Source organism: Triturus cristatus, chromosome 10 (genome assembly GCF_964204655.1).
Source record: "Triturus cristatus chromosome 10, aTriCri1.1, whole genome shotgun sequence".
Classification (NCBI taxonomy): Eukaryota; Metazoa; Chordata; class Amphibia; order Caudata; family Salamandridae; genus Triturus; species Triturus cristatus.
This window is the reverse complement of record NC_140593.1, coordinates 1,192,724,953-1,192,742,634: the sequence shown is the minus strand read 5'-3', so window position 1 is coordinate 1,192,742,634 and position 17,682 is coordinate 1,192,724,953. Positions and strand designations below refer to the sequence as shown.

Sequence of the window (17,682 nt, the reverse complement as noted above, 5' to 3'; positions counted from 1 at the left end):
AGAGTGGCCTTGGGTTGTAGGCTATTTAAATGCCAGGCTTATATGACCATAGAAAGGCATAAGTTAATGTATGCCTTAGTGCGGGTCATGTATACATTACAGGTGGTAGGGCCTAGAGACATGGATAATACAAGACTGCCAGTAGCGAATTGGGTGCAAGGCCTGGCTACTGGCTGGGATATAAGGTGAACTTCTGCCTCGCATGGGGGTGTTGTGCATAGCACTGCAGGGGTTGGACGATGGAAGGAGGTTGTATGCAGGGCCTGGCCGCACACTTGACTCCATGTCCTGCCCCAGCTGTGCACAGCAATGCACGGGATGGCGGATGGCAGGAGGTTTGTTACAGAGCCTGGTGCCAGGCCCTGTGGCAAACCCCCGCTGCTGCCCACAGCCAAAGGCTGTGCGCAGCGGGAGTTGGCTGCCTGTGTCTAGTTACGTTCTGGAACTGGGTGCCATCCATCTTTAAAACCTAAGAAATTTACTGGAAAAACACAGTTAAAACTGCAATAGTTCTGGCTCACATGCAGAACAGCACTGGAATTCGCCTGTTAGGGTTACATGCGCTAACAATCATGCCATATCTTAACTTGCACTGCCAGCAGTGTTCAAATCACCAATTTGCCAATGCTACAGAAAGAAAGAGCTATCAAGAGAACAACATAGTTGGCAGCATGCATTTCAGCATTTTTATGGTTCCAGTCTTTTTATTAAAGTTGTATAATGAACAAATACCCTCACCTACATCCAATAAGCTGGTGAGGGGGTGGAACTGTGAGGGAGGGGGTATAAACTCAGGGAAGAGGATGAGACCTGAAGAAGGCAGACTGGAGTGGGGAGGGGAGGAGGTAGGATGAGGGTGGAGGTCCGTGCGCACACTTCTCCGGTGTTAAGTCGTTGGAATAAACCGGAGATAATCGCTTGAAGACGGGATAGGATCCAGCCCGAGTAGCCAGGCAGGGGGCGAGGATTCCGCGGCAGTGAGTCGAAGGACCCATAAGTATGGAGGGCAAGAACATTCTCTGAATTCCTGTGCCAAGAACCGCACACAGGAAGCCCACATTTTGTCAAACTGCGGCAGGTAGACTCTATGGCCGCATTGACCTTTTCCGTTCCCACGAGATCCCATAGTTTGTGTAGCCAGTCAGAGTGGGTCGGCGTACTACTTGGGCCACAGTTAGCTAAATTCATCTGCTTTGCCCCGCAGAGAAAGAGTGCATTGCTTTCCCCTTTAAGGATTGCAAGGGATATAGTCAAAACATTGGGTAATCCCAGTAAAATGTAGCTTGGGAAACTCCGTATTGAAGATACCATCAATATCGCATAGGACTTGTTCCCAGTATTGATGTAACTTGGGGCAGCGCCAGTCTCTCTGTAGGAACTCCAGCATTTATCAGATGCGCTCGACCTCCGTGCAACCAGTCTGGCTGGGGTGTAGTACCAGTAATGAGTAATCTTGAGCAGAGTTTCCAACCTAGCCGAGGAGCGAGTTCTGAGAAGGATGTTCATCCATTCTTTAGGTATGAAGGCCCGTTTTGCTCCGCTTCCCACCTGGCTATTTCAGCAATTTTGTGCATAATGATACCTGGCGAATTTCAGTGGTTTTCCGCTTATGAATGAGAACTGTAAAAAAAAAAAGTTAAGAGGTTTTTTTTCCCCAGTGAATTTATTTATTAATTAGGTTGTGCATGTTCACTTACCAAGGACACAGAAGCTTGGAGCCCACCCACTGCTTTCTATTGGTCATCTTTCTTTGTCACTCTAATTTGCATGCTTCTTATTAGTGTCCCAAATTGTCCATTTTTTTTTTTTTTTTTTTTTGTCCCTCCCATGGAGTGTTGCTTCTTTAGTTTCTTTGGTTGGCCGGCATCACTGCCTCCATTGCTTGCTATCGAGCACTACTTTCTTTGTGTGAAGCATTCCATTAGAGTGTGTGTGTTTTCGAACCATCTTGTCTCCCTTGTGTAGGTCTCTCCTTCTATACTTCGTGTTCCTGTCTGCTTCCACCCGCCCTCTCCCTCTTGCGCTCTCCCATGTGCTTCCACTGTTTACACTCACCCACACCCTCTGTGTTGCTTTCACTAATCCTGTATTGCTTTCGGTCCTGCCCTCTTCCCCTGTTGTCTTTGCGTCCTCTCCCATGTTTGTTCGGTTTTCCTCCCACCCTATCCCATATTGTTTAGCTGTTTGCATCCCACCATCCCCCATGTTGCTTCACCATTCTCCCCACCTTCTCCCATATTTTTTGTAAATATCTTTGAGTTTTACAACATAAACAACAGTAATATACAGCATGTCTTACAGAATGTTGCATTAGTCCTGAGCAGATAGATCTGACGGTCTCCATCCCGCTACATATCGGACGCTTACCTGACACGGCTACAACGGACACAACACTGCAAACTATACAAATCACATTAATATATCGTATATTTCTGAAAACATTACCCTCTTACTGACCTAGGATCACCACCTTCGAGAACCGTTGTCTCTATACTTCATGTTCTTAAGGAACGTTTCACACTGATTTCAGGATCAGTAATCCTCACCATCTGGCAAGATTTTAGCAACATTATCTAATGCCCTGAAGAAGCCCATGTTTGGGCGAAACGCGTTGGCTGTCTATATGATGCAAACCAAGCACATTTGAAATAAGGAATGGAAAGACTACAACGAATACGTCTAATTATTGCTTTTGCCAACTGTACCCTAAACTGTATCTACTTACTAAACCGCTTGTGTTACCTCTTATCTCCAGTTTTGCATGTTTCCATTTGTGGTCAAGTGGCAGCTGACCATTTGAGGCGGACAATACCCATTACTAAGTGACTCAACTTGGCAGTTCAGTTTTCTATAACCCGGCTGCTTTCTTAGGTGTTAATACTTCGTGTTCCTGTCTACTTCCTCCTGCCCTCTCCCTCTTGAACTCTCCCATGTGCTTCTCCCACTCTTTCCACTCACCCACACTCTGTGTGTTGCTTTCACTAATCCTGTATTGCTTTCGGTCCTGCCCTCTTCCCCCTATTTTTGCGTCCTCTCCCATGTTTTTCGGTTTTCCTCCCACCCTATCCCATATTGTTTAGCTGTTTGCATCCCACCATCCCCCATGTTGCTTCACCATTCTCCTCAATAAATGTAAATATCTTGAGTTTTACAACAAAAACAGTAATATACAGCATGTTGCATTAATCCTGAGCAGATAGATCAATGTAGTTAAGCATGGGTGTATTATACAAAACATCGGTGCAGGGTTCACTTAGGCGCCGGAGTCCGCACTGTCAAGGGTGCTTGCTGCTTTTATCCTGCTGCAAAATGTCTTTATGGTGTTACGGGGGATACACAGAGGGGTTGGAGTGAGGGGGCTGGCAGATTTGGTTGTAGTGACTAGTTGTAGAGGGTGGTGTGGGCTGCGTGGCAAGGGCGGGCAGGTGGGTGTGCCGCAAGTTTATAGGAGCTGGCAAAGGTGTTCTGCAGGTGAATGTTAACGTGTGCATCCCAATTGGGGTGGTGTTTATAGCATGCGTCAGACATGCATATTGCCTTCATTGGGGTAGGTTGTCGTTTCCCACCTCCTGTTGGAAGTGTGTAAGTAGGGTGGCCCACTGAGGGGAATAGGTTGTCTACGCAACTTTCATGCCTCCTCGTATTGGAGGGGTCTTCTACTGTGCCCCATTTGCGCATTGCTACCTTCCATGCTTCCACCGGAGGGGCCGTAGGGGAACGCCAATGAAGTTTGAGCGTGCATTTGGCTAGTAGTGGTACCAGAGCTGGAAAGCGAGCTCGGACTTTGTTTCTTGTGCCTAAATCTCCACAGGGAGCATGCTTCCCATGTTTGGATGTCTGGTATCTCTGTGACCTTGCCAATGGTGGTGTGGATTGAGTGGCATTAATTTTGGTGGGTAGAACAGGACCACAGCATGTGCATGAGGTCTGCATCAGGAGCTAGTCAGCGTGGGTATTCAAACTGCGTCTTAGGGAAGTAACGATGTAGCTGAGCCGGGAGTTAGATAGGCAAGAGAATAAAGAATTGTATGATTTTGAAACATGAGTTGCGGGAGACCTTTATGCGGAACTCAAGTGCCCGTTTCTTGTCATGCAGTACACCCCGCAAATTCATCCTCCCACATTTTGCGCAGTGATGCGAGAGGAACTGTCATCAGTTCACATATGGCCTTCTGTAACCAGGTAATAATGTGCCGGCCGGGTCCCATAGATAGGATGGTCTGTAGTACTGGATGCGTTGCTGGTCCCCTCTCTGAAAGGTCCCAAAGGGTGCGACGTGTGACTGAGCTCGTCATAGGAGTAACTGTCCTGGAAGGATATCATTCTTCCCCCAAGCCAGATGATTGAAGGGGAGAAGATGGCCTTCGGCAAAGAGGCCGCCCATTGTGAGTACTGAGTGGTCTGTCCAGACCCTCAAGTCCCCAACAGTGTAGAAACCCAGATCTCGGGGAAGACCGGCTTGGGGCAGACATATAGTGGGGTCTTTCCTGGAGAGGCTGTGTATCCTGTCAGTGTACGTCTTTGCTATCACCATTTGTCAGGGGAATGCAGGTAGAACTTTTGGTAGGAGTAAACCCTGGAGCGTAGGTATTGATAGGAGCCCAAGCTCGGTGCTGACTTCGTCTAGGTAGTTCCCAGCCATCCAGCAGGACAACCATTGGAGTTGCGCTGCTGGAGAGTATGCCTTGAAGGAGGGTTCACCTACGCCTCCCTGTTTTGCCAGCAGCTGTAATTTGGCTAGGGGGATTCATCTGCGTCCTGCTCCCCAGATGAGTAAGCAGAGGAGAGAGTCTAATTCCTTGAACAAGGAGTGTGGGGGAATGAACGGAGGTGCATGAAATAATAAAGAAGGTGGGCAGAATGACCATCTTCACCCAGGCGATTTTGCCTATGGGGGTTATTGGAAGGGACTGCCAGAAATATATACCCGGGTTTGGATTCCCACCAGGGCCTTGCGGAGGTTCCCTTGTTAGAGGCCCAGGGGATTTTGATACAGGTAGTCCTCTAAGTAATGGGTCACCTTTGCATTCCAGTTGAGGCGAGTGTCGCCAAGATATGTCTCATGGTTGTTGATCAGGGCAGAGCGGGTATACTGCTGATTTTGTCCAGTTGACCCGGAGTCCAGCAGTGGAGGCATAGTCTGCTAGAGTGTCTCAGAGTGACTTGAGGTTGGCTGTTATGTCCCACATGTATAGGAGCAGGTCGTCCACATACAAGAACACTGCGTGTGTCCAGCCCGCGAGCGAGATTCCCCACTCCAGACCCATAGCTGCATGGCGAGGTGCTCCATTGCGAGGGCAAATATTAAGGGGGAGAATGGGCATCTGCTGCCCATCGGGAAGGGGCTGAGACGAGGCCACCCAGGCAAATTGAGTACAGTAATCTAGTGTAGGCTAAGAGTCTGGGTCCGATCCCCATACAGATGAGTACTGTGAATAGGTAGTGCCACGTTAGGGTATCAAATGCATTCTCCAGATTGAGAATGAGACAGGCCACCTGCAGGAAACATCATTTCACCTGCTCCTGAACGTGGAAGAGGCAAAAGATATTCTGGGAAGTGCTACGTCCATGGACGAAGCCGTTTTGGTTTGAGTGTACCAGCTCCGGGAGGATCTGTGCATACCTGTTGGCTATAATTTTGCCCACATAGTTATAGTCTGCCCCAAGGATGGCTATCGGTCTACAAGGTGTCAGCAGTGTGGGGTTTCTGTCCGGTTTAGGGAGGGAGACCAAGAGGGACTTTTGGAGTGAGTGTGGTAGTTCACCAGTGCTTAATGCTGCATCGTACATTTCTGCCAGACAGGTGCCAAGAATGATGAGAAGGTGCTATAGTACTCCAAGGGTAGACCATCTAATCCTGGTGTTTTGTTCCGCACAAGGTCGTGGATCGCATGAGCCACATCCGTTGATGCGATCACTGCGTCCAAGGATAGTCTGGTGGAGGCAGAGATGTGCGGAAGGGTAATGTCAGTCAGGAATGCACTGGAGTGGTAAGCCGCAGCGTCTGGTGGTGCCCTATAGATGGATGAGTAATAATCATAGAAGGCTTGCAGTATATCGGCTTGTGTGTGGGCACTGGTGCCCACTAGGTCGTCCACTACGGTGATGGGTCGGGCCACTGACTCCTGCCGGTGAGTCAAGAGTCTGCCAGATTTGTCACCTTCTCTGTGGATTTTTGCAGCATGGGCTGTAAAGTTATAGTGTCACAAATTTTCTAGGGGTGTGGCATAAGCGTTTTTTTTTTGTGTGGGAGTTTTATATAGCATGAACTAGACCCGACTGTATCAGAGCGCTTTACATGTGCTCCAGTTGCATTACAGACATACTCATTAAATTTTTATTAGGCATGAGGATATTAAGTGATTTGCCCAGAATCACAGGATGTTGCGAGTCCCTGCCAAGACTTTAACCCAGTTCCCCAGCTTCAAGGTCGACATCTCTAGGCGTTGGGCCACATCCTCGAGTTGCGGGGCAAGTGTGGGATTGGTATCGGCTGCTTTACTCAGGCTAGCTAGGTTCTGCTCAGCTGTCTTTGTCCCTTTCCAGGGTCCTGCAGACTCCTGCTATCTGCTGATTACAAGCTCCTCTTGTCACCACCTTTAATATGTCCCACTCCAGAGTCCTAGAAGAGGCTGTGTTGTGGTTTTTGGAAAAGTACTGTTGGATGTGGTCTTCCTGCTCGTCCCGGAACACTGGGTTCTCCGAACAGTCTTGTGGGAGCTTCCACATGGGTAGAAGGGGACCCAATTTGGGATCCATAATGTGTATGTCATGATCGGAGACTACTCATCTCAGGTAGTCTGTGTGGTGAACTAGGGGTACCAGTGGGGAAGAGCAAAGGAAACAGTTGCACCGTATGTGCAAATTGTGCGGTAAGTAGTGGGAAGAGTAGAGCCGGGATTCAGGGTGTCAGGAGCGACACGCATTCGTATGTGATCATTGGGGTTCCCAGCTTCCGAAGCGGTGGACCTGGCATGTGGGGGAGGGGGAGGCATGGGGGGATTGAACCTATCCAGTGCCAGGTCAAGCATGCAGTTGTAGTCTCCACTCAACATCCATGGTAATGTGGTCTTATGGGCGAGTGCGGTGAAGAGGGTATCCCGGAAGGTCCCCTGTTCTGTGTTGGGTGGGTAGATGCTCCAGAGGAGTAGCAGTCCGCCATCTAAATGGCCTTTAAGGAGTCCATAGCAGCCTTCCCTATTGATGGTGGTTTGTTTCCTGGAAGGGAACGTCAGGGCACACCCACACCAGACCGCCTCACGCATACGCTGAGTAGGTGGTGACGCAAATGAGGCCTCTCCAACACCTGTGCATGTGGTCTAGTTCACCTACCATGACAAGGGTCACCTGCAAAACGCCGATTTGTGCCTGCTGATGCTTGATATAAGAGTAGACTGCGTAGCCCCTTCTGGCGGTGTGCAGGCCTCGGGTGTTCAAGGTGAGGAAACGGATATTAGCTGAGGGGTGCTATAGCGATGTGTGGGTGGCGTGAGCACCAGGTGTGGGGTGGCTGCCCGGAGGCAGTGATGCCGAGCCGCCCTGCCTGTGCCCAAGTAACCACAAGGAGCCCGCTCGCCAGGTTAGTACAAGAGATGGGGCGAAAGTGTTTAAAGAGAACTGTGCCAACTTGGGGATTAAAGTATCCCAATACTGGGGGCCTACCACAACTGAGAGTATGCCCAAACAAGGCATGTTTGTTGCGCCCTAGTGTATCGTGGGGGCGAGACTTGTCAGTGTGTAGCTGTGTAGCCATATTGCCCTTCGAGGGTCAAGGGACGAAGCATGCCGGTGTCGCTGGTCGGCCGCCGATAGTTCCGGCGTCTGATGTCGGTGTGTTGTGTGAGGTGAGTGCCACGACGGAGGCTCTGAGTGGAGAGGTGAACTAATGTGCAGGATGGGGTGCTTGTTTGCGGTGTACCAATGAAGGGGACCTCTGCTTCGGTTGTGACACCCATAGTGCTGGATAGGAATAGCAAGTCAACGACATTAGATAATGTTCATATAAGATTATCCGATGTCTGTGGTGTCACTAGTAGGGGAGTCTGTGAGCCATTGTGTGAGTCTTTGGACTGGGGAGTATTGTCTTCGGAGGAGAAAATGTGTGGGCGGAGAAACGGAAGTCCTTCTGTTTGGCAATAATCCATCCTTCTGGTCCCCCTCTTGGTGGGTGCATGATTTAGAAACTCCTCCGCCCGCCTCCAGAAAGTTAAAAAAATGTAGGAGTGCTTTTTAATGAGAATTCACTTTTTCAGATCAAATAAATCAGGTCACTTCTTCGTGTTTCTGTATCCTAAGAATATTGAAGAAAATATTTCCTTGTATTCCATCTGTCCCGCAGAAAACCGTGATCGTTGCTCTGGTACTATCACAAATTGATTTTTGCAGTGCTCTTTCTTAATTTGCAACAGTAATTTCTGAATAAGCTTCAAACGCTTCAAAATACAGCTGCTCGCCTGCTTCCCAGTATTCCTAAGTTTGTCGGCATCACATTCATTAGAAAAGCTGCACTGGCTTCCTGTAAAGAAATGTATCGCATTTATGGCCCTCTGCATAGGCCGCACGGCCTTACATAGCTGTGGACCTGAATATATCAAAGTTAAATTCAAGTGCTATGTTCCCAGTAGAAAACTGCGCTCCTTATCTATCAGGTTGTTGATACCTAAAGTGAAAGGCGCATCTTGGGGAGGTAGAAGTTTTTATTTTGCCACTAGAAAACTGTGGAATACTCTTCCCTTGTATATTAGAAGTCTGACTAGTCCTATGCATTTTAGGAAAGCGAACTTGAACACCTGGTTGTTCTCAAATTAAAATCTTGGTTAGGGTTACTGTTCATCCATGGCAGCTTTAGAGCCAAGACTCCTGTGGGCATTAACGCTCTTTATAAACAAGCATTGGCATAGCCAATAGGTCTCGCCTTTGGGACCTTATAAGTGTTTAGCCATGCAACAGTTGCATAACTAAATACTTATAAGGTCCCAAAAGCGAGACCTATTGGCTATGCCATGCGGCCGCGAAAGTGATCACGATCAAACATCAAAGCGGCCGCGAAAGTAATCGCGGTCAAGCGCGGCGCATGCGCTCGTGCACATACACTGTAGCTCTAGGCTGGCCTGGTAGCACTTTTAGGAGCCCTCTCAAAAAGTCTCGCCAGATCAGCGCATGAGCAGGGTCAGGCGAGACCTAAAAAATGAATTTGTATACCTTCGCTTACTTTCTGGAAGTAATGCCAATTTTATCGCGAATCGTGGGAAAAGATGTACTATTCTCTTTACTATTTCTGAAGGGGGCAAAGATAACAAAGAGAGAATTCCAAAGAAATCCACGTATATGTTTGTGACATCATGCATTTAAACCACACGAGCAATTAAGCAAAAGGCAGCAAACTGCAATTACTTGTTTTTTATATCCCGCTTGATGGCACAGCTTCGCTAGATGTAGTGTTTTCAACCTAAAAAAACAGCTTTCAGGAGTGCTACAGAAAGGGACTTTGAATCCACCCTCATGTTGGTAGCCAGAAGTACATGTTTTGATTGGGCAGAAGCGGTGCTTCCCCAAAAAAGTGCTTCCCCTCAAGGCAGCGGGTATTACTTTGTTTATTTATCTAGGTGCTTGAGCCAGTAGCTGCCTGAATTTCAGCTTTCAGGGCCACACACATGACTATGTAATGCTGTTCAAGTGTCTTAGGTAATTAGATCATTTACGGTGTTTGGTTTTCTCTGGCAGCAGCACAGATAGGTTATGGGCAGTAATGAGGATTGTATTGGAGGTCCCTTTCCATCATTAATTTTAGACTTCAGAGTGCAGTTTTGTGAGAGAGCAGTGGGGGATAACCATGTGGGCTTCCACTAAAACGACCGCTTGAATTGCAATTTTTGGCTTGTCGTAAAGCTGATTCGCGATACAGCAGGACTTAGTTGGTTATGGTGGTAAGCCAGTGATCGGGACTATAGGCCTATCTGTTGATTATGAAATGTTATGTTAAAGGCAATAGGCATTTAAGTGTGGATTGTTATTAATCTTTATTAAAGCCAACAGATCGGTAATCTGCGCGATTCCAGGTGAAAAATACCTTAGTAGGCATTTGTTTAGGTCAGTGGTTCCCAAACTTTTTTGACCTATGGCTCCCTTGACCTAATTGGCAGTTGGCCGTGACTCCCCACTATATTTTTTACCGGTGGGCGGGTGGGGATGTAAGCCCGACCGCGGGAGTACTTCCTGTTGATTTGTATTTCATTTTTCAAATTGTTGTCTAATTAATATGTTTTACTTTCTTAATTTGGAAACAGGGTAAAAATCGGTAATATAATCAACATTTTTGCCGGGGGCTTAAGCATATTGTACCGCAAAGAGGAGGATATTAATGAATGCAGCAAATTTAAACGGAGCACAAACATGCCAATACAGCATGCATAACAGAGCTCACACATGCCTGCATGTACCAATGCTGCAAATACAGCAGACCAGAGACAAGCTGTAGCTGCAAATGCAGCAAAGCACGAATAATTTCTGCAAATGCTGAGTACACACGCATCCAAGTAGCAAATGCAGCAGAGCACATTTCATCGAAGCAAACACAAGAGAGCACACACACATACACTACCATTCACACATAAATGCATACAAATGCTGAAAATACAGCGCTGCACACACATACACACCATGATCGTGATAAGCCTTATTATGTGTAAAACGGATTTCCACATCAGGTGAAGCTAGTGCTTATTTGAGCCGGTGGTTGTATGTGGGGCACACAGGCACTCATGTTGGGGGGCGGCACTTATTTTTCCTCATCATACATGACCCAGAGCAAGAGAGAGAGAAAAAACAAAATGGGAAAACCAAGAGGAAGAGAAAAGCGAAACAGCGAGGAAGAAAGCGAGATGAAAAACAGAGCCTGCAGGAGTGAGAAGAAGAGGCAAATAGTGTCTGGTGGATGAGAGACATGAGGTGGAATTAAACCGTGGCAGCCTTGGCGTTGAGCATGTCGACACCCAAGAGTGCCGGACTCATATTTCAAATTGAGCACTGGGCCCTGCAGCCCGCCAACGCTGGAGTGCAAGCTGCCCCGAGCTAGACGCAGGGCAGCTGCGAAGGTGATGGAAAGGAATTCTGGGGCCTTGTTAGGCAACAAGGGTAAGGTTTGGTGAACTTTGTTTTCCTTTCACTTCCTGACAGAATAACGCAGTTTCTAAAACAGGGAAGGGTGTGACGTCCAGGGGCTCAGGTGTACCCGAGAAGGTTCTCTAGACTCCCTGACCCTGGGGGAGGGTGGGCGCCATGTTTCTCTCACCCTGGCCGGTCCCCTCCCTCCCAGCCCTGTAATTATCAGAGGAATTAGGAAGGAGCACAAATATCCACCCACAGGTATCGAATGGCCCAGGCTGCCCCTGCACCTGCCGGCGCTGACGGAGGCTGTGTAAGGCTGCCTTATGATTTCCTTAACGAGCCCCATGGAGCCCGCCTTTTTGGTGTAAAAATAATGCTGGTGATACTACTATTAATCAAATGCCATGCCGATCTTCTGCCCAACCTCAGTTTTTTCTTGAACTAGATTTTACACCCGTACTGTTTTTTACACGATCTTGTCAGTATTCAAAATCTAGTTTTAGTTAGTAAAAAACTGATTTTGGACAGAAGATCGGCATGGCATTTGATTAATAGTAGTATCACCAGCATTATTTTTACAGTAAAAAGGCAGGCTCCACGGAGCTCGTTAAAGAAATCATAAAAGCCAAGGCCTTCACTCTGGCTTCTGGGGTTTTATGCCGGGGCTTCAAATAGGAAGAGGTAGTGGAGTCGGATGTAAAAGGAAAGGATCCCAGAGCCCCAAGACACCGAAGGAAGACATGGAGAGTGAGAGCCAACAGTTTCTGCGGAGGGAAGGAAGAAAGAGAGACTGACGGCTTCTCAGAGACATTACTTTCTACAAGAAAAGAAGCCGACAGCCCGACTCCAAGTTGAGAGCGAGAACGCTTTCCCAGACGCTGCCCTCTCAGCTATTACAGCCGAAGACAGGACCCGCCAGAGAAGTTACAGATCCCACCACGCTCCTGGAGGAACGTGACTGTGCCAGGTGCGTGCTCGGGTGTGGGGCTGGAGGGGAAGGGGTCGGCCATAACACAAGAGGAGAACCTTACCTGTCCTATGTGAAGCGGGTCCCACGAAGCACAGCAGAGCACGGCGGGCAGCAATAACGCGCCTTAAACGATCAGAGCTGCATATGCGTAATGCAGAGACTGCGCCTGTGAAAGCGCGTACATACGCACGCACGCACGTATGGCGGCAGTGCTTGGGCCAAACCATGTTGCCTGATCATGCAGGTGGCATTTCTCCCCCGTAAGTTGCGCTGTGGCTGCAATTTCCCACATCGTGCCGCGGCGCCCCTGGCTACTCATAACGGCGCACCGGGGTGCCGCGGCGCACAGTTTGGGAACCACTGGTTTAGGTGTTGGTTACCCTGTTTCATAAACCATGGATATAGAATGTTTGCTCTGTTAAACACCTTGTCAGGCCTTTTTAGGAGAAGTAGTATTTTGTTTGGTGTCTTATTGGAGAAGGAGAGTATTATTTGATGTCGCCATTATAGGATATGGTGTTGATTCAGTGGGTGTGAATAATGCTGGTGAATGGGGTCATGTAGGCGTTGAACTGGTTGGGCAGAGTGAGGTTCCTTGTTGAACTCCGCAGATGAGGTTAATGGCGTCCGAGGAGAAGGGGGTCTGGTTGACCAGCTGGGTGTTGCATATCAGAAAGGAGCAGATCCAGCAAAGAGTGGGTCCTTGGATGCTGAATTCGGGCTGCTGTTAGATACAGATTGGGTGGGAGATGGTGTTGAAGGCTGCTGAAAGATCCAGGAGGATAAGGCCTGCGGTGTCGCCTAGGTCTATGATCATTCTGATGCCATCTGTGACGGCAGTCTCTGGACTGTGTTTGGGCCTGGATCCGGATTGAGTGGTATAGAGGTGGTGCTTGTTGAGGTCGATGACTAGGCATTTGTTTATTATCTTTTCCATGACTATTTGCTGGGTCGGGTAACAGGGAGACAGGCCAGCGGTAAACATCCTGAACAACGTCTTAGGACAACGAGCTCTGGAGTCTCGCAAGCACACCGACTTGCCAGAACAACGACTTCGCCTCAACCACGCATGTGCGTGGTTAAGGCTAAGTCGATCTAGTGTTCGGGATGGGCGGAGTTGAGAGAAGCGTTGAACCGGACAGGTAAGAGGGTTTGGGGGTGGGGTCCGTGTTAATTTTTAGGGGTTTGGGGTCGTTTTTAGGGGGTGGGAGGGGTTTGGGTTAGATTTGAGGGGGTGAGAGAGGTTTGTGGTCGTTTCTTGGGGGTGTGGGGGTCCGTGTTAGTTTTTAGGGGGTGGGAGGTGTTTGGGGTCGTTTTTAGGGGGTGGGAGGTGTTTGGGGTCGTTTTTAGGGGGTGAGGGGTTTGGGGTAGTTTTTAGGGGGTGGGAGGGGTTTGGGGTAGTTTTTAGGGGGTGGGAGGGGTTTGGAGTCGTTTTTAGGGGGTGGGAGGGGTTTGGAGTCGTTTTTAAGGGGTGGGAGGGGTTGGGGTCGTTTGTAGGCGGAGGGAGGGGTTTGGGTTAGATTTTAGGGGGTGAGGGGGGTTTGGGTTAGTTTTTAGGGGGTGGGGTAGTTTGGGTTGTGTTTAGGGGTGGGGGTTCGGGGTAGTTTCTAGGAGGTTGGCGGGTGTATTTAGGGCTGAGGAGGAGAGAGAGGGGGTGGTAAGCTTAGCCACGGATAGGCGTTTACCAAGCATGCTTTTACAAAGGAATGCGTGGTAAAGCAATTTGTGGTTAAGACGCGGTTGTTGTAGAGACCACGTTGTTAAGGTAGGCGTTTTTGAGGAACTTGTTGTAACGTCATACAACCCAGGCCAGTAGTTGGCTATGTCTTTGGGTCTGCAGAATAATCTTTGAGGAGGGAAAGTACTTGACTTTGTCTGGGTTGCTTTGCAAGAGGTTGCTTGTGAGTAGTGTTAAGGGTCCGACCGTGGAATGTCCTCTCCGGTGGTGTTCATTAAATCGATGCAGGTTTATAGGACGGGAAGCTTCTGTTAACATTCCCATCTTCCCCCAGTACAACTGAAGTGCAGACTCCATGCTTAACTGTAAAATGCCTGGGGTCTATGCTGCAAACACTTGACCGTGTCTGGGTTGCTGTGCAAGAGGCAGTTCGCGAGCAGTGTTTAGCACCTGACCATGGAATCCTCCCGCCATTGTTCTTCTCCAGGCCAGAATTGGTGGTCATTCTCTAACATGTTAACCCTCCTGTTTAATTCTCACTTGAACCCATTCTTGAAACAGGAGGCTCTCTGTCCTTCCTGCAAAATGGCATCTGTTCCTTCAAGACCATATGCCACGGCTTCTTATTGGGGATGCACACGGGGCAGCACAAGCATTTGTGTGTGTTACTGTGTCTGCTGTAAATATTTGACTGTTCTCAGGTAAGTTGACTTAATTGTTAACATCTGACCATGTCAAGGTACCTGTCTTGCCTGTAAATATTTTACCTACTGTATATGGCAATATTGCAAGCTGTGCACATTTTACCTAGACTTCGTCGCAGTCCTCCTGGCTCTAAACATTTGCCTGTATCGAGGTCGTGGACTTTGATGGTTTGTTGTTCATTGTCCTCTACAGCCCATGGAGGATTGTGGACGACTGTGGCGGGGCCTTCACCATGGGCATCATAGGAGGTGGTATCTTCCAAGCAGTAAAAGGCTTCCGGAATGCTCCTGTGGTAAGTAATATTCTATTTCAGCCTATTGCTGTGTCGCATCTCGGCGGTTCACTGCCAGGTTCCTGTTTACACGGGGTGCACTTGGAAGGACTGAGGTGCTTTGGCATTTTATGTGATCCCTCAGTGGGTTGATCACTGGCTGCAGAGGTCTGGATGTTACAGCACACATGTTCAGGTCTAATCAGACCAGATTGAGCTTTTCATTCTTTCATGGATAATAAAATGAGCTCTATTGAGCTGCATGATTAAGGAATGTTATTTAAGGCACCTAGAGAGAATTTGGTTTGTGATGTGCATTGTTTACATTTGCAATAGGATTATATAATTGGTCGATATTCTGCAAGATCAAGAGTTGCTGTACATCAGGGATGAAATGTGTTGTAGAGTTGTGCATTTTGGAGTAAGCGCTGTCAGTGCTTTCATTGAAGAAAATAAATGCTCCGCTCCCTGTTCCTTCTAATATATGTCTTCTCTATTTTTTCTCTAATGTTTAGGGTGTGCGGTATCGTTTCAGAGGCAGCATGAACGCCATCCGGATCCGTGCACCACAGATTGGAGGTGAGGGGTGGCTGGGTTATTGGTGGCCGGAGATAAGGGGAAACTTTTTCCTTGGTGATTCGAGTTTATGGACTGCTAGGATAGTGCTGATTTGTAGGATAGTTTTCTCCTAGCCTTTTGGGCTTCTAACTACTGGGGCAATTTGACTAGTAGTGAGGGTCTATGAGAGATTGATGGGCTGGTGGAGGTGGGGTGAAAGATAACTGGTAGAGTGGTTGATGGGCGTGAGTGACAGCTGGACTAATGCTGATCTCCGGTGTGTGACTGGTTGATGAGTAGTGCATGGTTTTTAAAGAAGCCTTAGCTAGTAATGATTGGAGGTAACATGAGGCGTGGCTGGTGTTGACTGAAGGGCGATGGGCCTCCTGGTGGCTGGGGATGGATGATTTTTGGTGGGAGAGCACTGAGCTATTGAATATTGAAGGTTGGCTCCGACTACAGGTCTGATGGTTGGAAATGAGAGCCAGCTGGCTGGAGCCGAGGGACATGTAGGGTGACAATGGGTGGATATGAAGGGTGGGTGACTTGTGGAAGTTGGTTGGAATGCTTGTGGTTGCAGGTGATGGAAATGGATACCATTGAATTAGGTAATAGTAATGCCTGCTCTTTACTTTGCTATATATCTACACAACTAGAAGGACCATAAGTGGCAGATGGAAAGGCTGACAGTAGTTTGAGATATAGGACTGGTGGCTGTCGGTGTGTAGAGTTGGAAGATGATTGGGCTCATGCTGGTTGGATGGTAATGTTTGGGCTAGTGCTGGTTGGAGGCGAGGCATGGCTGAACTAGAGCGTGTTAAGAATAATAAAGGTCTAATCATAGGTGGAGAAGGACTTGGTTAGTGGTGGATGGTGGTTGGGTGTGACTGCTGCTAATGATGGTTGGAGGTGAATTGTTGACTGAGCTAGTGATTGAAAGTGAGGCGACGGAGCTGAGAAAAGGCAGGATTGGTAGTGTTTTAAGCTGAATAATGGGGCTAGTGGTGGCAGGCTGAATTTGGAAGAAGATTGGTTTAATGCTGGTTCAAGGTGAGTGTTATCAGTATTCGTTTTGGTGGGAGGTGTGGAACAAGAGAAGTAATGGTGGGTGGAGGTATCTCTGTGTGGAACTTTAAATTTAGTTCTTGTCAATGTGTGCATGCGCAGCAAAGACTGCGTGCAAGACATCCAAAAGAGGTTGTGGACTTGGGTGTCTTGCACATTTTGTGTGCCCGCATATCCTCAGGTGGGTGCAGTTGCAGCAGAGTTTTGAGCTGAATGACCTGGCAGATGGAGGAGGTGGTGCAAGGGTCACAAGCAGGCTATACTCCATGCAGTAATTTATTGGACTTCATACCTGTGTTGGGCATCCTTTCCCTGTTCCATTACTGATGATTGTGAACAATCCTCCTCTACTCCTCTGCTTATTTACCTGTGTGTCTTCTGAACTGAGCTGTTAGATGTTGCTTCTCCTTGTTCAAAGCCGCTGCTGCCTTTCCTTCCCTCCTGGAGTTTTGTCCTGTTTGCTGTGCTTGCGTTGTCGTCTTTCCTTTTCTCCGAGTCTCCCTCTCGGTTCTTAGTTAACATCATGTTCTGATAATGGGCTGTTACAATTTAAAAACCTTGCTGCCTTGTTCTGTGTCGCTCCATCGTCTTATGCCGAGCTTCCGGTGCTGATGTAGCATGTTTATAGTTGAGAAGATATCTTTATCCTTGCTCATTCCTCCTTCTTCTGAATGGCTGTGTTAATGATGATCCTGCTAGCTTCAGATGCCTTCCCCAGCTTTTACCTTTGTCTCCCTAACTCTGTGCTGTGACAGTGCTGCTCCTTTTACCACTAGGAGGCTCGTTTCACCTCCTTGGTTTTTATTTGAGCCTTCTTCCATCTGCAGAACTGACATTATTAATCGTACAGCAGTTAGGAGTCTGCAGACTTTATTCTCTTCTTCTCTCTGGGCCGGAGCTTCCTTTGTGCTGAAGCTGTTATGCTAATGCAGTGTCTGTACCTTCAGAAAGCTTTGCTGCTTCCCTATGTGTCTACGTAGGGTTCTGCAAATGATGAACTTGTTACTGGTGTGTTCCTTAGTCTCCCAGTCTTATGCTTAACTTGCTATTCCAATCTGTTGCAGCCATAGAGCTCTCCTGGCTTCTTCTGTACTCACGTGTGTGTGTGTGTGTGTGTCTCTCTCTCTCTCTCGCTCTCTCTCTCTCCACTCTCTCTCTCTCTCTCTCTCCACCTCTCTCTCTCTCTCTCTCTCCACCTCTCTCTCTCTCTCTCCACCTCTCTCTCTCTCTCTCTCCACCTCTCTCTCTCTCTCTCTCTCTCTCCACCTCTCTCTCTCTCCACCTCTCTCTCTCTCTCTCCACCTCTCTCTCCACCTCTCTTGCCTCTTT

General features: G+C 48.2%; 1 protein-coding gene across 1 annotated transcript in view; it reads left to right on the top strand.

Moving 5' to 3' along the window:
- TIMM17B (translocase of inner mitochondrial membrane 17B) overlaps positions 1-17,682 on the top strand; it is a 37,293-nt gene that overhangs the window by 13,312 nt on the left and 6,299 nt on the right. Inside the window, exons 2-3 of the mRNA XM_085629610.1 lie at positions 14,652-14,751; positions 15,246-15,309. Of these exons, the coding sequence (XP_085485736.1) occupies positions 14,652-14,751; positions 15,246-15,309 (164 nt within the window). The remainder of the gene's footprint in view (positions 1-14,651; positions 14,752-15,245; positions 15,310-17,682) is intronic.